Here is a 25074-nt window from a genome sequence, read left to right on the forward strand (position 1 = left end):
CATGACGGGCTTAGTAGTGAGCCAGTAAAAGAGACAGCCAGGTCACCTCTAAAGTGCTCTTCAGATTATAGCAGGCCTCCGCTGGTTGAAAAAACCTCTAAAGCCTTAACAATAATGTATTTACCCAAGCAGCATGGCTTAAACTGTGTGTAATAACAATGTCGAGAAGGTCAGTGCAATAAGAATGTCATTCAGTTGTCCCTGAAATACAAAACTTTGACCTGCATATTCAATGAGAGGCTGCAATAAAGAGCATGGTCACTGCAGTCAGGTGGCTGTTAGCTAATCCTCTCACTTTATACAGCCACTTCAGAACACCTCTAGGTTTTCACATGTACTTTGTGGCCTGTGCTTCCCCGATTTACAGACACTCCGCAGCTCTCCACAGTGAAAACATTCACTCTCAGGTGTCACAAGAATTACAAGGTCAAATCTCTCTATATTGTCCCTGTCTAGACTCATTGTGTTATGCTTTAAAGTTCAGAGAAAGCACGCCTTATTGATCTGACACAGTAAAATTTTATTCCAGATTCAGTTGCTCCACTGCAGCTCTGATTAGGCTTTAATTGAGATCTGATAGTGTAGGCTGATGCTGTTATTACTGTCATCTCGGTGCTTCTGGTGGGTTTCCTCTTTTGTCTGCTCACTCAACAGCACAGACAGTTCTTAATGTGCTCGTAGGAGTTTGGGATATCATGTGATTCTTAGGTGTTTTATATAGCTTCAAAACACGTCTTGTTGTGCTTGACTGGCAACTGTGACTAAAACAGAAATGAAATATAGGCCTAGTTTAAGGGCTAATGTGATGTATGTGTCTCATCTGCTAGAATCACGTAAAAATACACCAAGACAGCGTTGATGAGCCTACAGCGACATCTGCTGTACAATTTATGAGTATTCCTTGTAGATGATAGATTTGTCTGTTTATTAAGCTTAAATCACGAGTGCTTTATTGCATACCAGCTGTGCTTCACTGCATAATAACTGCACATATTATATCTTGAGCCCAGCATACATTGACCTTGCATATTTTATGAGTTGATGATACCTAAATAAAGCTGAAATGGAAATGCAGCTTTAAGAGATGCAGTTGGCTTTATTTTAGAACAAAAATGTATTTTGTAAAAACAAAACAAAACAAAAAACAGCTGACATTCAGTGTAAAAAAAACATCTTATTTACACCTTATTTATTTTTATTTGATTATTAAATTTTATTACTGCCATAGAAAGATGTGGATCATCATGTCTGATTTACACCCTTTTTGATTTTTACACCCTTTCAGGAAAGAGACTCCATGGACTATGATATTCACAAATGACACTGAGAAAAAGAAATAAAGTTCAAGTAAGACATAATACATGCGTGTGAATGAGAGGGAGACCGGTGGAAAGGTAAAGATGCAAGGAGCAGAAGTAGTGAAAGTAGATGAGTTTAAATACCTGGTGTGGCAGTGGTCAGTGCACAAGAGAGGTGAAGAAGAGAGTGTGGGCAGGGTGGGTGTCGGTGGAGACAAGTGTCTGAGGGGATGTGAGAGAGAAAGATAGCAGCAAGATTGAAGAGGATGTTTAACAGCCTGTTATGATACAGATATGTAGAAGGTTGGTGTCAAAGGAGGATGCTGGCAGGGTGAGATGGAGGCAGATGATCCACTGTGGTGACCTCTAGAGGGAGCAGATGAAACGAGAAGATGGAAAGTTGTGAGATGATAATAGTTTCAGCAAAGATGTTTTTACTAAATCCTAAAGATACCACTACAGTTTGATTTGATTGCATTTTGTTATATTGGAGTTTGTTTGTTTTTAGTTTAATAGCATTGAACTTTTTCAGATTTGTTAAAAATCTAAAAAAAAAAAAAAGTTCTAAAATAGCCAAAATGTACTTTACTAGCTGCTTTCTTTGGCAATAGCTTTTAAAAAATTGCTTAAAAATATTATTAACACTATTGACAAAAATGAACCAATAGGATTCCCGTGTAGGGCGGCGATGGGCGGTACTTCCTGGGCAAAGGCTCCGCTTGTTATGTAGCTGTTATTGACGCGGTTTACTTTGTAGCAGGCAGTAAGGTCTCGCTTGCAGGAAAGTTTGCCGGCGTTTCTCCAACCGGACTTTAAGAGAAGCAGATTCATAAACAGTAACAGGGTCAGCAGGGACAATGCGGACCTCCTCGGCTGCACGCTCATTTGTTTCCCAGTATCCTAAAACTACTGCATTGGTCACAGTAGCAGGTATGAAGTGACCCGACGCAGGCTCTTTTTCACAAAAGCAGGTGTTGTGTGTTAAAAGAAAAACAAAGTAACTCATATAATAGCTAATCACTGATTTACATTAATGGTCTGATCATACGTGTAGACTGTAAACAGCACACGGATGGCTGTCTTAGCTCGTGCTCTTTTACAGACTCTGTGACGTTTACTTGACGTTGCATAAGCATGTAGGCCTTTTGCGCACGGACCCACGTGCTCGTTAAAATGACAAGTGCCTTTGATTTTGCATCACGTTTATAAGAATATAGTTAAAGTGAATTTGTTAAGCTACAGCTTATTAACATCTTAACTAAATATTCACTAACACACTGTTCTAGGTGTGCCTGGTGCTTTACAGTGCAGTTTGAATGAGCTTTCACACGTTTGATGTGCCTATATTGTTTATATTTGTTTTTTAGGTGGTTTGCTAGCTTGTTTTATTTATTACAAAAAAAGGTAGGGAACCTGATATTTTCACGGTCACGGTCTGCCATCATAGCTTTATAGTTACTAATTTGTTTTTATTTTTTATTTCGTTTTGACTTTTGCTTTTGCTTTTAATTCTGTTTAATTTCAGTTCGTTTCCAGTAGGTTTGCTCATTTCAGTTTATTTTGTAAATGCTTCAAATTAATAACATAGGTGCATCTACTAAATACCTCAGATGAGTTTAAATCTCAGTGAACTCAACCTAAAGGTTAGCGGAATAGTTTTCTGAAAATGTTATTAATTTGAGAAGGAAGTCACCTAGGATTCTCAAATTGATGCTATAGGTGTGTCTACTGGTTTGCCGGTATTTTTATTGTTTGAAAGTGTTGACTTTTATTTGAGTTTTTATTAGTTTAGATGTTAAAAAACACTTTTTTACACAATCACCATCCCAAAACCCAAACTTGTTCAATTTGTAGTTATGTAAAATAGAGAGACAATGTTTTAAAAAAAATATTTATGCACATTTGGACAAAGAAAAAAGCAGTTTTAATTATTTCTCAGATTATTTTAAGGCACTTTAAGGCTTTTTCTGTTAAACTCATTCAAGTGTATTATCTTCAGGGTGTGGAAGAAGGGGTCAGAAATTTATATTTGAGAAAATCTTGGTCCTAAAACATCTGTTGAATCTGTGCAGTTGTGTTTTGTTTTGGGTGGGTGGGGGTTTCCTTTTCTAGAAGGTGAAGATGGCTCTGATCAGTGGAGATTTAGAGCTGTCACTATGCGGACATTTTTACAGGAGTGGGACTTTTTGGTTTGAAGAAGTGGATGGCAGGTGGTGTGTGTCACAGCAAAGCCCGCTTAGATGGAAAGACAGTCCTGATCACTGGAGCCAACACTGGGATTGGCAAAGAAACTGCTGTTGACATGGCTAGAAGAGGTTGGTGATTTGCCAGGATTTATATATCCAATTTTATAATCTAATATCTGTTCAGGTGTAATGACTTTGCTCCCGCATTGCAGGCGCGAGGGTTATTCTGGCTTGTAGGGACATGGAAAGAGCTAATAAAGCTGCAGAAGAAGTGAAAAAGAGAAGCGGAAATGACAGCGTGATTGTCAGAAAGTTGGATTTGGCATCTCTACAGTCAATACGCCAACTTGCCAAAGATGTCCTAGCAAGTGAGGAGCGCCTGGATGTTCTCATCAATAATGCAGGTGGATGTATAAATCACATCAGACCCACTATGGTGTGATGTAGCATATTATGCCAGCTTTGTGACTGTGCATTCGTGTTTAACAGGCAGGGATAGCTCAGTAGGTAGAGTGGTGGCCCCATGATCGGAAGGTCGGGGGTTCGACTCCACTGAACGGCTACCCTGAGGTGCCCCTGAGCAAGGTACCGTCCCTACACACTGCTCCCCGGGCGCTGCACTGGCGGCTGCCCACTGCTTCACTGGGTGAATGGGTTAAATGCAGAGGAACTATTTCCCTATGGGGACTAACACGCACACTTTACTTTAACAGGCGGTAAATACATTTCCTTTGATATTCCTACCTTTAGGCATAATGAGCTGTCCAAAATGGAAGACTGAAGATGGCTTTGAAATGCAATTTGGTGTGAACCACCTGGGCCACTTCCTTTTAACGAACTGTCTGTTAGATCTCCTGAAGAAGTCAGCGCCGAGCCGCATTGTGAATGTCTCCAGCTTAGCGCATGAGAGAGGTGCAGTTTTTCCTCTTTTTTTCTAGTTCATATAAAGAGAATTAGTTGTTTTTTTTAAATCTCTCAGGAATGTCATCCTTTTATATTCATTTAATGTTAAATACCACATCTGTGAATAAGGATGAAGTGCTTTCTCTCAACAGGTCAAATCCATTTTGATGACATAAATCAGGACAAAGATTACCGGCCTTGGAGAAGCTACGCTCAAAGTAAACTAGCTAATGTCCTCTTTACAAAAGAGCTGGCCAACAGGCTGCAAGGTGCTGCGTCTGTTTTATATCTATATTTCTATGTGTCGTTACACATTGAATGGGATTTCATGTCCTTGTAATGACTTGTGTTCTGCATCTTGTCATTTTGCAGGTACTGGCGTAACAGCATATAGCCTCCACCCTGGAGTCATCCGCACCGAGCTTGGCCGACACTTCTGGCCCACAGTGCCCCTGTGGAAGAGGGTTTTGTATGTGCCCTTCGTGTTTTTCATCAAGAATCCGACAGAAGGAGCTCAGACCACCATCTACTGCGCTGTGGAGGAAAGCCTGCAAAATGAGAGTGGACTCTATTACAGGTCAGTCTGTGTAATTCAACAGATGGGCTCTTTATTGATAGACAGCCAAAAGGGATATTGCTCGGCTCGCCCATGTGGGGGAAATGGATCATATTGAGAACAACACTAACATACTCTACTGAGACTGGTATTGTGAATGTGTAATGAAGCATATTAGCAATGAAACAGCTGGACTCTTCTTTCTCAGTGCAGTCTAATGCAATATCTTCCCTCAGTGGATGTGCAGACACAGGAAATGAATCTGATACCAGTTCTTTATTTTCTTCAAAATTATACTCTGAATACGTCATTGCACGGGAGTCATTGGATTCATTTTGATGATAGGGAACGTGAGTTAGGGATTGCTTTTGCACTTTAAAAAACTACAAGTAGCTGATAGTAAAAGCAGAAAAAATTTTCTAATAACACTGATAAAGAAACTACTTAGTGCCAGTCAGTCATGTCTAGTAGGATTCTCCAACCTCTCAATGGGCCTTTTAAAGGTGACAACAGGGAACACAGTTGATCTGCGTACAGTAAAATAAATGTTCTTGTGATTTGTTGAATATAATTAAGTCCAGTTAACACAACTGTTTAAAAACCTAATGTGTTAACATGCTGTGGGTTTTTCCACAGCATGATAATTCCTCTATGCATGAAAAATGTTGTCCAAGTCCAGTAAATGATGTCAGCGTGAACACTGATTCAAATCCAGTGAATTAGACGGACACATCTAAAACATAACGAGCAGACACATTAACGTTCATTTGGGGTCGTGTACTTAACCTTTTCGTGAATGTTAAATAATTATTCACTCTCATTTTAACTCTGGTCTTACTCCTGGGGGACAATTCTGTGTTTTTAGCTGCTGAATCCTAAATTCTGAACACCATCTAATCTGGTCTATTAACTGTCATCTGTTTGTTTCTGGGCTGGTAGAGCAGTGTAGAGCAGGCTCATCGAGGCTTTTATGCAGGAAATAGCTGTGTGCTACAGGTGAAAGCTTAGCTGATGAGACCAGAATTGTGGGTTGGAAAATCAGAGCAATTATCTAAGGAGACTTAAAGGCTTTGTAGAGGTGAGGGGTGTTTGGTGAGTGACTCATTTGCAACTACAAGCGACCCCTTTTACATTGTAAGCATACTACAGTAGCAATTTAGCACTAATATAAAAATGTGGATTAGCACAATATAAAATGAGATTTTGATACAAGGAATCTTTTTGAGACAGAAAGTCAAGATCATATGATAAATAAAGGAATCATCATGTCAGCAGGGTCGCTGCGTCAGTGTGCATGCCCAGAAAAAAAATGCCTAGACAAAATCACAGTCAATATAAATGCCACAAACCAGCTGCAATACACTGACAGCTTTCCACCTTTTGCAGATTTCCAGTATTTCATTACTGCTGACATTATCTTATCAGGCATTTCAGCCATTTACCAGTGAATGACTGACATTTAAGTGGTGCTGCATGTGTTCAAGATTTTAAAAATGGCAAGAGCTGATTGCATGCTCACACACACACATATTTATATTTATAGATAGATAGACAGATAGATAGATAGATATACCAGAGGCCTGGCGGCTTGAGGGTCCTGCGCAGTATCTTAGCTGTTCCTAGGACTGTGCTCTTCTGGACAGAGATCTCCGAAGTTGTTCCCGGGATCTGCTGGAGCCACTCGCCTAGCTTGGGAGTCGCTGCACCTAATACTCCGATTACCACTGGGACCACCGTTACCTTCACCCTCCACATCTTCTCGAGCTCTTCTCTCGAGAAGATGTGGAGGATATATATATATATATATATATGGAGGGTATATATAAATGCTGGCAGCACATTTTAAAGTATCTGAGGCCTGATGAGGATCATTTTCCATTAACTCTTCACATCACAATGACCAGATCATTCTATTCATTTATTGTATTTATTGTGTACCTAACACTGTACCTAACACACTGTGTAACAAACAGTTTAGCATTTATCTACTAAAGAGCCATGCTCACATCTAGAACTGTTTTGCTAAAATAAGCAGGGCTTTCCCTAAAAATAGATTGTCTTGATGTTTCTCCACAGTCTGTGTATTTATTAATTCTCCCCCTGAAGTGAGCGAGTCTGTAATCTGTTCTGTTTGTTTGTTTGTCTGTCTGTTTGTTAGCAGTCTACAACAGCTCGAGCTGATTTAATTTAGGTGAAAATCTAGTCAATGTCGTACCAAATGTGAAAGTCAGTAAAAACTTTATATTACCCCCAATGTTTTATGGATCAAGTTCAAACAATATACAAAGTCTTGGTGGGCATGAGTACCTGGGTTGGCTAAACATTTGACCTTGACCTTTATTGTTGGTGCCCAAGGTCAAAGTTGACCTTGGAAAAAAATACAATATAATAAGTATTATGTTCCATATGAAAGGGAACATGAAGAGTGCTCTACAACACACCTCTTTTTTTTCTCCCACTATGACACCCTATGATGTCAGAATGAACCCATAACAGGCTGAGATCAGGATGTTGTAATAAAATGATGATAATAATAATAATAATAATAATTAAAAAACATCAAAGTTTTAGTATAGCCTTTGCCCTTTAAAGGAAGTCCCGTTTTCTGAGTGTTCTTGTTTGAAATTAGAACATTTTAAGATTTTCCTTAATAGTTTTTTTTAGCAATTACAAAGCATATGATTTAATCTTAATTTAAACTGCTGATACTAGAACCTGACTGATATTGGACTTTTATGACCAATACCCATATTTGGAATGTTGCTTTGTTGTCACCACAAGTCATGGGTTACTCATTTACACTTCTCCTATCGATGCCAACGGGGAAGTTGCGGAGTGCCATCTGGTGGAATATCTGTGTAACATCAACATTTATAACATAATTGGAGGTTTTAGTTGTCAACCATACCGATATATCGCCACATAACAAATATCGGTTTGGCTCTACTTGATGTTATTTTTGTATATAAAGTGAAAACTGACTCTTTTGGTCTTTGTATGAAATTATATGGGTAATAACATAACTAATAAATATCTAAATTCCTATAATTATCTTTAAGAAAACAGTATAAAATATTAAGACATTGTTGCCTTGTAAATTATCCTTTGATTGCATATCTTGCCTTTTTTATCTGACTGATTAACTTGTTCTTGTGACTTAATCAACTCAGCATGAACAGATCAAGTTGTGTGTTTAACACTAAAGTCTGCACTGATTACAGCGACTGCGCCCCTAAAACAGCAGCCCCTCAGGGTCTGGATGATGAAGCTGCCAAGAAGCTGTGGGAGCTGAGTGCCTCTGTGGTCGGTCTGACATAGTCACAGCGACGATGATGATGATTTTGATGATGATTGTCATCATCGCGGTGCCACTGGACTGCCAGGTGGCCTGAGGAAAGAACTGGTACTCTTTCTAGTGAACATCTGCGCTGCTAGTAGCAGCTGAGCTCCTGCTTAAGGACAACAAATGAACAAAAGACAGAAATTCACAAGTGATAGACATTTATTTAGAATATACAACAAACTAATTGGAAAAATACTATGAATTAAATTAAGTTTTTTCTTAAACAGAAGCAATGCTTCACAGGTCAGTTACATGGAAGCTGTATGATCTTTAGCATTGATTGCCTTTAGCTTGAAATGACATTTTAATTGATGGGTTTCACCAATATCTGTGTGGACTAAGGGTTAAAATGTCATTTATTGTTGCTTGGGTTTATCATATAAGAATTATATATGAATGTGCTTTAGCTTTTTGTAACACTGCTAATAGTGGTATTCAGTTTCTTTCTCGTGGGCATTAAAGTGCTCTTATACATAGCCCATTGTTATACCTGTCTTTTAAGGCATACTGTTTATCCACATCCTATGTATTCATCACGAGTCTTCATTTTGATCCATGTGAGACCAGCAGTGCTGAGACAAAACACATGTTGGTTACATCACCATGAATTAAAGTTTTCTTTATACAAAATTTGTATCTGCTCATCACTTTTTTCGGTTTCTTTTTAAAGGCACTTTGTACAGAATTGCTACAAACAGTCCAATTTCATCTTATCCAAAGCTACATCTCAGACAAATGCATCACATTTTTTTTTCTTTTTCTTTTTTTCTTTTTTTTCGTGAGACAGAATGTCCATTATGGTGCTAATTACATATGCACAAAGTGCACCCTATCTGCCACCAGCTACAAATGTACCCTGTGTGTTCCTTTAATGTTACATGATCAGCTAGTTCAGAGGAAAAGTACCATATCTTGGCATTTACATTCAAAACTGTAAAACATATACAGCAGATGTTGTGAAGTCAAAAGATAGTTATCCTTAAGGTTGAGTGTGACACGGGGAGGAAATCTACCTATATTGCTCAGTTTTAATGTATCTATATATTCTATCTATATTTTTTAATTACACATAATTCAACAACTAGATGGCTCTGAGTCTACACAAATGACACAAATGACTTGTGTAGACTATGGATGTACTTCCTCACAATCTATGGTGTTAACATCTCTACTTCCACAATATTTGCTGCATAAACTTCATAACTAACTAATGCTCTTCAAAATCAGAAAGCTGTTTCATCTGTTCCACTTGCATAGAGTGCCTTCTCACAAGTTTCTTCTTCAACTTGAGGCCACCTCTCTTTGGTGTGTTTGGTGCTACTGGAGCTATAGATCTAATACCTGTGGCCAGAGGTGAGGAGGGCTTGTTGCTAGCCCCGATATCGGGAATGGGAGGGTTTGGGTTTATGTTAAGAGGGGGGAGGTGGCCAGGCCTGGTGTGGGAGATGTGATCCAGCAGAAGTGTGCCTGAGCCTCTTCTCTCCAGGAGACCAGGTGCACGCCTGCGTGCTGTGCTGGGAGAGGATGTGCTGGCATTGCTGTCTAGAGATTCTCTGGAGCTGGTTAACATCACAAGTGGAGAGGTGTTTAGTTTCCTGCGCTCCACCGGGACCTTAGGAGAATCTAACATGGCAGAGTCTGAATAGAGCTGTGAGTCTGAGTCATAGTGATCATTCCCCAGGTGTCTCCTATGCATTGTGTCTCTCAGACTGGCTAGTCCACTGCTGCAGCTGCTGCTCTCCTGCTCTGTAGGCACCGTGCTGCGCCGTGCCAGTGGCTGGTGTTGGCCTAGCGTTCTCTCATATGATGGTTTAGATGTTGGAGGAACTGATAATGAGGTGGTCATTTTGCAGGGCTGTTCTCCCACTAGTGGGAATAAGCTGTCCTTCCCGTCTACACTGTTCTGTTGAGATAAAGCCGACCTCTTACTCAGAGAGAGTCCGTTTACCCCTGCAACAACATCCTCATCAGAACTAGCTTTCTTACTCTCATCATGGGCGGCGGCGGCAGCAGCAGCCAGGACAGAGGGTGCAATCAACCCCCAAGGCTCTGATTGCAGCCGCTTCAGCTGAGGCAAACGTGCACGTTTGGGGTTTGCAGGCCGCCGCGTCGGCGACGTGGGCCCATTGGCAAGTTTCGAAGCTGAGCTGGAGGTTTTTAGCTTTGTCTGGAAACTGAAGACTGTGTTTTGTTGCTCTTGCTCAGGTGAGGGCGATGCTGTGACGTTAATATCAGAGGGAGAAGTGCAGTACGCCGGGGAAGATCTCTCAACCAGCTCTGGTGATGGAGGGACATTTAGATACTGTTTGGTAGTCTTAGTGCCAGATGGTGACTTGTCTGTGGTGATTATGATCACCTCCTTGCCTTTAGCTTTGCATGCATCCAAGAGCAGTTTAAGTGTCTCCTTGTCATCTGCGTTTATGGCATAGACCAGCGCCGAGGCCCCGCTCCTGTCTTCCAGGCTGGGATCAGCACCGTTGCTAAGTAGGTGATCCACCACTTTGTGTCCAGCCTTGTGAATGCAGGCGTGCATTAAAGCTGTCCGACCTCCTTTGTCCTGTATGTTGGGGTCCGCTTGGTTGTCCAGCAGATATTTTACGAGCTTTGCCTTACTTACACTCTGCTGGTCGGTGTGTGTGGACATGCAGGCCACCATGAGAGGTGTTTCCCCACGTTCATTGCTCTCGTTGATGTAGGCACCTCCTTCCAACAAGAGCCTGGTGAGTCTCAAGCGTCTGAGCCACACTGCCTTCAGGAGTGAGTTTCCATCTGTCCGCAGTTCCAGAATATCTGCCATTACCCAGCCAATCACAGATCTTCTCAGTACTGAACTCACAGCTCGCAGCCCTTTGAACAAATTTGTGGAATTAGTTCAGCTTACATAGTAAAATGAGTGATTAATACCCACTTTGTTTGTCTGCTTTTCTATTTGTTATCACTGCCAGCAGGTGGCAGTCTGTTACAACCTAAAGAAAATAAAAATAAAACTTACTCTTATAGATCTGTGAAATATAGTGGATATATTGTTTGTTTAATTATTGAAATTGAATCAGTGTTGTACAAAAAATTGGCAGTTTTCCTAAAATGCTCATGCACATCCTCAAAGATCACATATATCCATGCAGAAGTCAGCGTGGTAACACACCTGTTAGAGTCATAAACACTACTGATAGATGTGTCATGATGTCATAATCAAAGTTGATTTTTTTTTTCTAAACCTCTATCTAGACAGCAGTGCCCCCCACCCCCCACCCAACATACTGATACTGACACAAAAGCCTCCAGTATTCACTACAAGTAAGCATAAACATCATTTTTCCACCTTTCTGGGACGAATATACGAGAGACTGCGCGTAAATGCGATGTTTGTTATATAAATTTCAAATAGTGATCCAAACATCTGTTCAAGCTCTTTAACTGGCGACATTAAATAACGTCACGCTAAGCTCAAAGAGTCGCTGTCCGCGGTTCTCATTTTGGGTAACTTGGCTCGAAAGACGCGCTCCATTACACGTTGCGGTGTTCGTCGTCTTATTCTGCTTCAAATCCCAAATGTAAACATTTTATCTGCAGTTTGAATATTAATTTGCCAACATTAGACATACATTTGATTTCACATGCAACACAAGCTGTCGATCTAATTTAACAGCCTCCGCCTTCACCGATACAAGATAGCGAGGTAAAGTTGAATTAATTAACCTTCACGTGTAATATTGTTTGTGTGACAGTTGTTTCCTTACCTGGTCAAAGAGGAGATTTTCCATGTTCAAAGTAACCAGTGCTCTGCCATCTGCGAGGGCGAAATTAAAGATTCAAAACAGAAAGTTTGTTGAAGTTCTCCACAATAATCCTATTTTCTTTTTTGTTATGCAGCCGTGACTGTTCCCATCAATACGTCTTGGTTTAGGTTACAGTGTGCCGTGCCTCTCTGGCACCATAACGCATGAGCTGTGTGGCTTTTGTTATGGAGACACACCACATCAGTCCAATGGGGAGTATTCCTTTCACTGCGCACTCAAGGATCACAACCTGGAGATGCTGCGGGTTATAAATAACTTACTTTCTTGCTGGTTGAATGAAACGTGTATTCTCTTGACGTCAGAGTCGACCAAAATAAATTGCGTCTGATGAAAAACCTTTATATCTGCTGGACACAAACAAAACGAGTGCTGCCTCCTAAAGACATGCAAATGATCTGCGCGCGCGTGTTATTTTAATTATGTCAAAAGAGCAGTATGAAAATGAAAACGGTGGGCACAGTTTGGCCTACACGTGATGAAGATGAGAAGGCTGCTTTTTCTCCTAGAGCCTAGTGCTTAGGCTGCTTTTTGAATTTTCTTCAGATAGTAAGTCTGCGCTATAAATACGATTTAATCTTTCTGCAGGGTGGAACAGGAATAAAGGCAGGTTGTCTGTCTGCCATGTATGAAAGGGCACAGAGAAAACAATTCAGTTGTAAAATGTGCCTGGACCACCATCACGCTGCTTCTTGCAGGGAATTCCAATAGGATATATTCACCAGCTATCTTTCTTTTCTTATTTTCATTTTTTTTAAAAAGCAGAAATCATATTTTTAAGCAGTGACACTTTGATACAAAGCATTAGTTAATATTTAATGTTTATGCATATCTGCAGCGCTTCTTTCTCTCATTGTCATGTACTCAACAAATTATGTGAGAGAGCAAAAAAATTTTGCACCTATATATTTACAGTACAATTAAAGAAGCCAAAACTTGTAGCAGCCATCGCAGCTATACAGCCTAATAGGGACATTTCTATTTTTAGGTTGCTATGAGACAGCACAGAAGCAGTTTCTAATGAGAACAGTGATGTTCTCAGCCCTGCAAAGAACAGGTAAATCAGACACATTCCTCCACGGACAGACAGGATTATATGGCATTTTTTATGCAGTTATTTTTGGATCTATTTTCCACTCATGAGTAAGTCACCACCACCACAATCAATCATTAATCCTTTGACCCCTGCTCCTTTTTTTCTTTTCTTTTTTTCTGACTCTAAGACTAATCACTTTATTACCTATCCAAAGGCTTGACGTCTCAGGACTTCAGCTGTCAATGTTGCCAGTGATTTCTCACCTGTGATTGCCTTCTCAGTCCCAGAGGAAGTGTTGTTTACAAGGCACATGGAGAAGGCAGTTTCATAAAGCAGCTCATGCTGTAGTCACCACCTCAAAAGAGTATGCCCCTCCTGTTCAAGAGGCATTAACAGTCTGGCTAAATATTGTCATTTCTTCACCAGAAATGACTAAAAGAGTTGTGTAAAATATTGGTTTATATGTAGATGAGTAAAAACTGTTCTTCTAAGTGTCAAACTTGATTCTAAGAATAGGAAGTTCTAAGAAGTTTTTTTTTTTTTTTTGTCAAACACAAACTGAAATTGTTATTCAGATGCTATTATGTATATTTCACATTTTATACTGTTGAGTAAAAATTATATGGGTCTGTATTATAGACAGACTTCAGAGAATCATGATGATCCAAGGATCAAAGGCCAAAGCTGACTAGTTTAGACACATTCATTATCACTGGGAGCCAAAAGGACGTCAGTGGCCCTCACAGAGGGTGATCTTTGCCCCGATGATGCTGTCGTCTGCAGTATATAGAGGAAAAATAAATAATTAAAGTGAAGAGAATAAGCGCCATCACCCCTGGGAGCACTTTCCATTTTCAGATATCTTACACCACAGCTGCTGCTCTCCCTCCCCTCCGTTCTAAATATAACCTTTTCTTCTGTCTGAATTGTGACATTTTTTACTCATCAGACTACAGTAGCTCAAAAACTATTTATATATTCTGACAAAGGACACATAAAAGTTATCAGCAGTTTTCAAATTTAGAGTCTGATCACAATTTTTCCAGGAGACGGGAAGAACAGAGCACTTCATGTCTAACCTTAATTTCAAATAATGCCTCAGTTTTGAGAAAACAAGAAAGGAAATTGTTTTTGTAAACTGCAAATAGAAATATGCTCAGTTTTTTTTATTGCACTGAAAAAGAAAGTTGCTGTTGTCAAAGCCAGTAAAATTTGAAAGTAAGATACAGCCAAGTGCTACAGGAAAGTCTAAAAAATATATAGTGCAACATGTCAGCACATATTTATTCTTCGCTGTGATTACTGTTTAATTTTCATCCTCCTCTGAAATGTCAGGTGACAACTCATTGCAGAACACTAATTTAAATAATTGAGCAAATCTTGGTATTGTGGCAAAGATATGTAATTTTAACAAATAAATATTCTTAAGTGTTGTTAAAGTTACATTTATTCTGTTTAAAGTGTCTTTTATAATTTCATCACTTTCATGAGTTCAGCACATAGACTGTAAACAGGTTACAAATGTCTCATAACCATACACTGTATATAAAAGATGGCTGGAACTAGCCAACGCATTTAACCTGCACTTTCTCTGACTTCTAGCAGAGCTACTGAGCTGCCATATCTGTGACCTCGGTAAACAAATTCCTGATCTCAGTCACTGGTTTTCTTCTTGTACATAAATATGGTCACATTACATTAAAATAACAACAAGAACAACAAAGCCAAAACAAGGATAAAGCAGGGCATGCTTTACTGTGTTACTGACAAGCTGCTAGGCAAGAAATATGTGTTATCCTTTGATTTCTTGTAGGCTGAACATGGCTATCTGTTGGCAATCGACTGGCAGACCATAGGGTACAACCGTCAGCCCTTCTACCTGCAGAGAGCATCTGATGCTAGATGTAAGCAGTGTCCAAACCAAGACTTTTTTCTAGTCTTGCTTGTGTGCCAGCCCCAGAGAAGAGAGAAGTTCTAACATGTAAAGTGATGAACTGAAACAGAGTTTTAAAAACAGTGAAAAGTGTCCAGTGCTGCCACTCTCTGTACTTTTAATACTGTATCATTTCATTTCTGATGTTTTTTCCACGCTGCTCCTGTTCTTTTTAAGCTCCACTATCACAGCCAATCAGCATTTAGCATTCAACAGTTACATGCTGTTCGGTTTTTGGAATACTGTGCGTTTTTTGTAGGTTGAAAACCTCTCTCTGAAGGCTCTCCACAGGTGCATACCTATGCAAATGGCCAATCCCGTGGTACCATAAAACAAGCATCAATCAGAGCCTCCCCTGGCTTGTAGTGTAGGTTTATGAAATACCGACCTCTGCCAGTTTGAAGCTTCATAACTACATTAATCACAGTGTTTATATCCATCTTTTATATACAGGCTATGATTATGACAAAAGTGAACCCAGATTGTTCAAGAGAATCTGATTGGACTGCTTTCAAGCACATCACGTGAAGAACATTATATCTTTTTATGTATACATAAGTAATCTTGAACACTAGCATTAGCCAACTAATGCCAACTATAACGTGAGTTAAATTTAAGGTTAGCATTAGGGTGTGAATTGTTTTGGATAATTGAGGAAATGGGGAAAGCACTTAAGGAGACCGGGATATTATGGCTGTTATGGGAGTCAAAGAAAATTCCTTGACCCCCGTAACAGCCTGTTAATTATGTAAATAAATAATTAACTGAACACAGTTTACCTGGCGCTCTCCAGTGGCAACAAAAGTCACATCTGAGAAGCTGCTAGTTTCTTTACAAATACCTAATTGTAAAAAAAAAAAAAAAAAAAAAAGCAAACTGCTGTTTTATTGGGAATACTTGGTTGGGAACAATAATCTCCCGGAGTCACCACTGGTTGCTGGGAAACTGCTCAGCCAAGAAATAGTCTGATACATAACACCCTCCAAAACTGTTGATTTGCTGTTTTCGCACTTTGATTTGTGTAGCTGTTTGATCCTGTTTTTAGTCTTTGTGGAAGACTAAGTTAGCCAGCTGCAGATGAACGCATCACATTTTGCATATGGACACATAAACAATAAACGAAATGACATAAAGGATACAGATACGATTGGAGAGCTGCCTCTACAGAAATTTCAATTAAGCCCAAAGTCACAACAATTCTGCCATAACAATTACGTCCACGGTCTGAACACAGGAATTCCGAATAACATTTGCCTTTTCTAAAATAAACCCATAAATCTTTTTTTTTAAAAAACATATATATATCTCACTTATCCATTCCTTCCTGATAACTCCATTTGCATTAAGACACCGAAGCCTGCATGTGTGTTTTTTTCTAGCACATATATCGCCTGTTGTTGTGCTGATGTTGTGCTTCTAGCTCTGTGGTGGTTGTCTCTTTAAAGACTGAGTTTGACATTCTCATGGCATTTGGTGTCTCAGCGATTGTATCAAGCGAATGTGTGGGCTGCGACAGCATTAACTCGCACGAACCCTGCTACAGCTTTGGACTGGACTGCTCCTTGTCTCCCTCCTACCGTGGCAGATTTAAGGAAATGCCTCCAGTGCAGCTTAAAAACCTGCCACCCCTCACATATGCTGCGAGTGATTTTTTTTTCTTTCCCCTCGTCCACTCATGATTATAGCCCGTGAAGTATAACACATTTTCAGACACTTTGATCTTTTCATATTGAAAAGTGCTACTTTCTCATAGTTGAAATCTTGAAATGGTTCCACTCCTCCTCTGCCTCCTTCTCCTTCACCAGTCCTTCTGTTCTTTCTCATCTCGCATTGCAAACCAACACCTGCCCTTCTGGCAAGCAGTAATTGAGTTGAGCATTATTCAAGAGCATTATACAGGCAACAATTTTGCTGGGTGATCATTGTGTACGTTGGCTGTATCCTAGGAGATTGGTGCATATCTAATAAGGAGTTTGTTACTCATTTTGCAGAGTGGGCACTTTGATGTCCGCCGTGTTGAATTTTCTATTTTAGCTCAACATCCTCCTAATGAAGCAGAGGGCTTGAAGCCTCAGAATTGGTTGCTTATCAACTCTACACTCCACTTATTAGTAGTTGTTGTGAAGCCTTTAATTGGATACTGGAACAGGAGGCACCTTAATGGTCTGTCAGTAAAAAGTGGTCATGATATATAGCTACGGATGACAGTTTTGTTAACATGGTTAAAAATGTGAAAGGCGAACGCTCGCAAAAAACTCTCACTTTCCCCTCGTGTTTCATGGCTTTCTTTCCTTTCGCCCTCTAAATCAACAAGTGTTAGGAGAATTTCATTAGGTGCAGTTTCAGGTGGAGTTTCAAATTCTGTGTAGCTGCCTCAATAACTACAAAAGTAATTAGTGGCAAAATTGATGTTTTGGTAGGATCTGTCACACCTCTCTTAACACCACCAAATCAAAAGCTTAACAGTGTGTCTTGCCTCCCACTGGGTAGAGAGCAGAAACTCTTCCTGCCATAAGTTATCTAATGAAAGACAACAGAAAAATACAGCCATCAATAGAAGTCCAGGAATATGGCCTACCTACCATTACACTGAGGTAATCGTGTCTTAAATATCTTTTCTAATTTTTAGTATCATGTACAGTGTTTTACTTTTGTAGGAGTATCTTTATCCTTTTCAGAATAAGGTAAAAGCAAATATTGATATGGGGTTAAATGAATTTCTGTGAAAAACTGAGTTTTCCACTACGAATTCATCACAGACTGTTTCATAGCTGCATCTGTCAGAGGTTTGGGCTCGTCAGAGTATGTGGGTACATCAGTGTGGATGAGTGGATGTTCTGACAGTGAGTTAGAGAACTCTGCTCGCGGTTCACACCCCTGAGACTGTGACGTCTTTGACACCATGAGGCACTCTGACCAAAATACACCTCCTCTGCAGCACAAGGTGAAGAAAGAGCTTTTTCTGTCTATGTTGCTGGTAGTGACGTCAGATCACTCCTTTCTATCCTTGAGGGTGTCTGCAGATGAGCAGAATCAGACATGACAGGACCGAACAGGACCAGCCTGGCCTCAGTTAAAAAAAAAGAAAAGAAAGATAATTGTCAGGTCACAGATCTTAGAGTAGATTAAGAAGCCTTAGAAACATGGCGGAAACGCAGGACGACCGCCTCCTTTATTGAAGAGTCAATCCAGGGGTTCACCCATGACTAATGTGGATGAATTTGAAGACTATAAATCCAGAACAACATAGCAGGATAAAGGTGGTGGAAAGAGATGCACCATTTGTTTGACTGTTTGCTTCTCCGTTTACACAAAAAACTAAAGACCAGCTTCCTGAAACTTTTCCCAGACCTTTGTTGGAGCTGCAGATTCGTTTTTAGAAAAAAATCCAAAATAGTGTGTGAACCTTTCAAAGGATGCACTTTTCACAAAATCCTATACTGTGTAAAGAATTTGTGCTTAGCCTTAATCTTTGTCCAGCAATAAAAGGCTAATTGAGTTTCATTTTTAAATAGCTAACTGTCCTTTTAGTTCTGCTACAAGAATCTGGCAAGTCTAAGATGGCACAAGCTTGTTGCAGCTGGGTTTAATCAGCTGTGCTAGAAGGTGGGATGAGCTGGCAATATATGACCTGGCAGTATATGAGGACAAACACAAGTCAGTAATTATTGCTGGGTGCTGTGAAAAAAAAAGGAGCTGTAAGACAATGAAAACTGTCAGATGTAATACTTTAAAACTCCTTAGAAAGTTTGGCAAACAGATACTCTAATTTGAAAATGTCTGAGAAGGTGATGCCACGATTACAAAAAAAATGTACAAATGAGAGAGGAAAGTTCTGCAGGTGATCTACTAACAATACTGTAATTTGGAAGAACAGATGCGACCAGTTGATTTCATTAATGACTAACGCAATCTACCAAGAGGAGCACAAATTAGCCTGTCGCAAACAAGCAGACATGATGAGGGAGCATGTTACCTACTAAAAAAAATAAACACTACATGCACAGGTTTTGCACATGAATGTCAGAATAGCCAGACAAGCATGCTGGCTTGTAAACTGCAAAGTGCTACTGGATGCAATAGGACATCATGGTGTTTTTGTCATACTCGATATAGCTGTTAATGGTGCACAATAAATCTTTATCTGGCAGGCTAGTCGACCGTTTAACAGACAACAGTGAAGTTTTTTTAAGCTAGGTGTTATTTTTCATGCGGATCATTTTCTATCATGATGCTACCAATCTATAATTCTATATAATATGATATATTCAATATTCTATACTCATTATTATCATTCATCCTATCATTTTACAGTTGTTGTTGTTTTTTAAATCATCTACCTAATGGGAAATCGACTTGTCAAGCTATGTTCTCAAGTTAAATACAAAATGTAGTTTTCTACTATTTTTAAGGGTGATTTTATCTAGATTTTTGTGATTGCTTAATTGGTATTGTTTCTAAAGTGTTGTGTCATTCTCTTGCATGTGTACCAGCTCAAAAGCATAAAGCATATAGATTTAGCTTTACTACGCTCACATTTTTCTGATTTGCCAGATCTCCATCTGATCTGGACCCACCCTGACTAACCAGATTTAGCTGAACACAGTCGTGTGAACTGTAGTTATTACATTCAGCTTAACTCCTTCTGTACCAAGAACAATGTATGGCGGTATCGTAAAGGTAAGTTCACCTTCATGATAGTTATATATATATAAATGACTACGTAACCCTGCAAACAAGAAGTCTTGTTAAAGTATTAGATCAGCATAACTGTGCTGAAAGCATAGTGCCACCTGTGCATCTCTCACTTTCTGAATCCGACTGATTTAGCTGACACACTTGGCTGAGCTGCCCGTGTTTGTGTCCTGCTGTTTACTCACACAGACTAGGCAGAACTTGTATCAGAGGAGGCACAGTGAGTGAGGCTCTCTCTGCTTGAATCACAACTGTGCAGGTAATAATCAGTTTTCCTGTCTGATTTCAATTCAAAACAGGCATGACTATAATACGCCACCAGGGTGATCTGGCTGCCAGCCTGCTTGTAAGAAAGACTGACGATACTCAATATAAATATAATGCTCGACTCTCTCTTAAAGGTAAGGAAAATTCATCTGCATTCTGGTTCCCACTGTGCTCGTGAGACCCATTGCTAGTGTTCCCCTGGGCCAGGAGCTCTCATACCTGACTGAGCAGATCGAGATAAGAACCAGTTATCTTTGCCTCACAGCACTCCACATCCCAGAGGGAGATCACCTCTCTAAGCAGACGCAGCAGCCTGGGATTCAGTGAAACCAGAATATCACCATTTACTGTGTCTTTCCAAATTCCACCTACAAGGACTTCAAAAGCATAAAATGCAATTAATAGTTAACCATTTTCAATGCTCCCTGCTTAAATCTTAAGTTGGCCTAAATCAATTGAATGTATGATCTGTAATGTTAAACTAAGTGAAGCACACTTGTCAATCGAGGGCTTTGACTCCTTTTTCAGAGGATCAGAAAGTGTACAATTATCGTGCAGCGATGCGATGTAAAGAAAGCATATTCAGATATCTTGAGCTCAGTTAGACCAGTGATTCACTGGTGCACAGGAAGATTTCTCTAGATTCTCTAAATCTTTAAATGATTTTATGTACTGGATGAGGAGATTTTCAAAGTCTTCCCAATTTTATGTTGAGGCTCCTTATTCTGAAATTGTTCCACAATTTGTACTCATCTCTACTCTGCCTCTCCTTTTCTATTCATCATGCTACCGACCTGTTGCTAATTAACCTAACGAGTTGCAAAATGCTCCTCCAGCTGTTTCTATTTAGTACCACTTACTTTTCCAGCCTTTTGTTGCCCCCTTCCCAACTTTCATTTATTATGTGCACTGCTGCCATCAAATTCAAAATCATCAAAATGAGCTAAATGTTTTTCATGAAATAGTAAAGCTTCACCAATCACTGCTTTTTCCTTGTTCAGTGACAGTTCACCTGTCTGCATGTAAATAATATATGATGATATATAGTCATTTGTCTCACCCATAGCTTCTGTTTCATCCTTGTCACTCTATATTCTCTGTTTTGATGCCTGCCTCTTCATGTGCCTGGTTCTGCCAGAGGTTTCTTCCTGTTTACAAGGAGTTTTTTCTTCCCACTGTCACCACGTGCTGCCCATAGGGGATCAGGGTTTTCTCTAATATTGTAGGGTACGTAACTTACATTATGAATAAGTTGAAGTGACGGTTGTTGTCAGTTTGCACTGTGTTAATAAAACTAAACTGAGTGAACTCTATTTGATTCAATGTCAATAAAAATATTGATCTCTGTAGGTTTATATTTGTTTTAATGACTCAGTCTTTGAGCAGCTGGAGGATGAACCGGTGTAAGCCCTTTTTATTGCTCCAGGCGCTCACAGCCTTTGTGTAAAGTGGATTCAGTTTAGTTTGGCTGCGAACTCAAAGACGGCACTCCAGCTGGCACATTTTGAGAACAATATCTTGTGTGGTAGGATGACGGAATTGTATCTTGGTTTGGAAGGCTTTCAGAGGTGCAACTGTCCAGATAAAGACTTCCTGTGTGCTCAGTGTGGAGTACTGCCTCGGTCTGCAGGGTAAGACAGGGCAAGTGTTGGATCAGCCTCTTCTCTGCTTTGACATCAAAACTAGCGAAAGGAGAGAAGGAGAAATGTAAAATGAAGATATTCTTCTCAAATAAAGGTCTCGTCGATATCATACGCATCTCTGTCTGTTCTGCTTTTTTCACGTTATATCCTTTATGACTCATCAAATTCTAATTTTAAACATAACAAAGACGCACTTATTTTGGGGGATTCCCAATCTCCTTTTTCTTCTAAGCCACACTGCAAATGGCACACATCCCTTGGAGCTGGAGACGCCCAGGATGCATTTTCCATGGCACGATTGTGTCAGTATCACAATGTAGTGAGTCATGTTTATCACCTTCTCGCCTGTTGTGCCTCCTCCTCGTGTGAGTTTTGAAGAACATGGCCAAAATCATGAGTGTACATGTCAATATCTTTGTCAGTGTTTGTGTTTACGTTAGAACTCTGTGTCTTTAATCAGTCCATTTTAATAAAAATTGAATGTCATGATCTTTTCACTGCTGGGAACACATTAGCTGTGTGCTGTCCTCTGACTAAGCCTGCGATGTTGTTCTCTATTCAGTAGGACTCGATGAACGCTAAATGGAGAGGGAACCTGATTTAATTAGTGCTGATCAGAGGTTTCATTTCATCGCATTTCATTGTGCGAGTGTGCCTTGACAAAATGGTCACAGAGCATAATCGGTAGCAGCTGTGATATCACAGCAACAGATCTGATCTGAGTGAGAGGACAATGAACTGTGTTTCCAAGGAAATGATGCAGCAGTTAAGACATTACTGAACACAGAAGATAATCTTAGTCATTTATTTAGCCTTGCATACACTCCTGTACATCCAAAATATCTCCACAAGCATGCATGCACAGGCATTTAAACTAAGCACAGTTCTGAGAGGTGTACATCTGGACAAAGCATCAGGGTTTTAGTATATATAAGGGAGTACATTTGGGGGCAGTGACAACAAAACAGCTTCCAACCTGTGATTTATCACATCATAGGAGCTCCACTTTGGTGCTACTGCAGAATTAACTGGATTCACATCTGCTGTGATTTTGAGTGCTGCACTATGTACACCAGAAGGTTGGCAAAATTGGCAGAAAACCCCCCCATAAATGTTTTGATGCATCACTGGTTAAAAGCTGTTTTATGTGTCAGCTTAAAATCTGTATCATAAGTGTTGCTCCTTGACGGCAACGAGATATGTCTGTTCCTGTCACCGGTTTACAGTGTCCATGTTAATACAGGCACAGATGAAGGGGATGTGCCCTAAATAAATATGTAAGTAGCCATGCTGGGTTCCTGCTCCTCCTGCTGCTTCTGCTGATGCTATTGATCTAATTGCTCATTTAAGCCCAAATGCCTCAATTGAAATGTTCCTAGTGCAAACTAGTCAGCACAAAGAGGTTTCTGGTGCGAGCTGCGAACAGTTCATGTATTTCAATGCACAACTCTTCTCTCCAGCACGCAACTGTCCTCGCAGGCAAAGGAAGAAGCTGCTGAAACATGAAGTTAGAAAGAAAAGGGGGCTCATATTCATTCTTCACTTAAAATAAAAAATAAATACATAAAAATCAGGTCCGCAGAGTTGGGTGTATTTGTGCTGATTACAAAAATAACTTTTCACACCAGCAGAAGGAACACCAGCAAGAGTAATGTCTTTGTGTATTTTTAGGGATGATTAATGTGATTCCCAATCCAGGACAGCCGACTAGAGAACACAATCCTTAAGGGACTGTGGCTAGAACTGAATGGGGTCATCCAAAAGAAAAAATCGTGTGTTTGGTGTATGCGCCGCGGTGAATATGCGTTTATGTTTTTAGATTTTAAATGAATCAAATATGTTTGTCTTTTATTTTTTTCCTTATGTAAATTTTAAGGGTTACAGTTAAGGTTAGAGACTGTCACCGCTGGTAAGTCGTGAATTAATTATTTATTTTTGCTGTTGTTTTTCCTCTCCACTAGCTCCAAAGGGAAATATAAGGCACTTTAGCTACTCAGTGCTCCAATATGTTAACCCGTAGTGTCTGCGTCTGTCTTCTTTTTGGTGCTGAGCAGGCTGCTTAACAGCGTTAACTCAGAAAACAGCTGCCTGCTGACACCAAAAACTATGCTATAAATAAACTGAACAAGATGTATAAATAAACCAAGCTGAAACTTAGCTTACCTTGTTAGAGTTGCGCGATCACAGGTTTTCTGTGGAACAAACCATCTGGTGCATCAGATGTGAAGCTCTGTAATAAAGTTGCAGAATCAGTGGACAGCTGTGTCTAGGATTATAAGTATGGCCTGTGACTTTCACTTATCTACTGAAACTTCCATAATCCAAATTTTCACAAACAGTATTATGCATCTTGTTTCCATTTGAGCAGTCAGTGGTGTTTAGATGAGTAACTGCCTGTGTTTTGTTGCCTATCCCACCTGTCTCTGATCATTTTGTAGCTCTTTGATGTCACCAAACTTCACCTTTGCTGTTTTTTCTTCCCCCTCTGGCTCGGACAGTCAGACAGAAGCCTGCTGCGTGTTATTGTGCACTTCAGGAAACAATGGATGCAGCTAAAATAAAAGAATCACACCTTCCCCTTGGTTTTGGTTTTTACAACACGTTTTTACCTGGACCCATAATTTAGTGGAAGTTAAAGGAAATCCTGTAGCTTCCTTCCAGACGAGTTCTTCTAGAGCTGCGGGACAGTCTGGCTTTAGCCAAAAATGTGGCCTGGCATATAACACTCAAGAAATGTGCCACTGACATTTTTAATAAACAGCTATTATTGACGTTTTGTGTGCAGACATATAAAAAAAAGAAATAAGACGCTGGATTTGAAGTGCTCGGTGTATGCTGCCGGTGCTGCTGTTGTTGTTTAGTGCTCGTTCTTATTAGAGGTTTGACTTGATCAATGTGATCAGCCATGCACAGCCAGGTGTGTGGTGAAGCTCAGTGAGGCACAGGGACAGGGTTTATAAATAAACCAAATAAAGAAACGGTTGTGTCAGTGACCCCTGAGATGTGGCTTTGGAAAGGCTGGAAAGGCAGACGTTTATCCTGAAGAAACTAATAAAGCACTGTCTGTCAACTGGGAGGTGAGTCAGCCCAGCATCATTAGAGAGAAGCATCGTTCTGATCATGTCTCTGAGGGGAGATGACCATGCAGCACCACGCATCCAGGCAAGACCACCAAGAAACACACAGAGCCAGCAGCCAAGCAAAACAATCTGTTTCTGCAAACAGAAACCCGGGCGTGTATGCAGGCTTTAAAATAGGAAAAAAAAACAAAAACACGTACTGTATTGTGTTACAGTCAATTGTCATGGTGACAATCTCAGGAAAAAAAGAGAAAAAAAACATCTATCAGCCATCTATTGTTGGTTAATGATGTGTTAGCTTGCCAAAGCTATCATTACCCCTCTCTCGCACAAATAG

General features: G+C 40.0%; 2 protein-coding genes across 2 annotated transcripts; one reads left to right on the top strand and one right to left on the bottom strand.

Annotated features, from left to right (window-relative positions):
- The first annotated feature begins 2032 nt into the window (after positions 1-2032).
- Positions 2033-8928, top strand: LOC146627861 (retinol dehydrogenase 13-like). Its single transcript, XM_085359214.1, has 7 exons — positions 2033-2228; positions 3473-3613; positions 3697-3888; positions 4235-4396; positions 4540-4656; positions 4760-4964; positions 8165-8928. The coding sequence occupies exons 1-7, from the start codon at positions 2156-2158 to the stop codon at positions 8259-8261; spliced, it is 987 nt and encodes a 328-aa protein (XP_085215340.1). The 5' UTR covers positions 2033-2155; the 3' UTR covers positions 8262-8928.
- Positions 8929-9362: 434 nt separating this feature from the next.
- ankrd34c (ankyrin repeat domain 34C) lies at positions 9363-11126 on the bottom strand. Its single transcript, XM_085359212.1, has one exon. It carries the CDS (start codon positions 11081-11083, stop codon positions 9494-9496), a length of 1590 nt encoding a protein of 529 aa, XP_085215338.1. The 5' UTR covers positions 11084-11126; the 3' UTR covers positions 9363-9493.
- Between the last annotated feature and the right edge of the window lie 13948 nt (positions 11127-25074).

Source organism: Diplotaxodon limnothrissa, linkage group LG7, assembly GCF_057381915.1.
Source record: "Diplotaxodon limnothrissa isolate DT_005_m linkage group LG7, D_limnothrissa_male_GT1.1, whole genome shotgun sequence".
Taxonomy (NCBI): Eukaryota; Metazoa; Chordata; class Actinopteri; order Cichliformes; family Cichlidae; genus Diplotaxodon; species Diplotaxodon limnothrissa.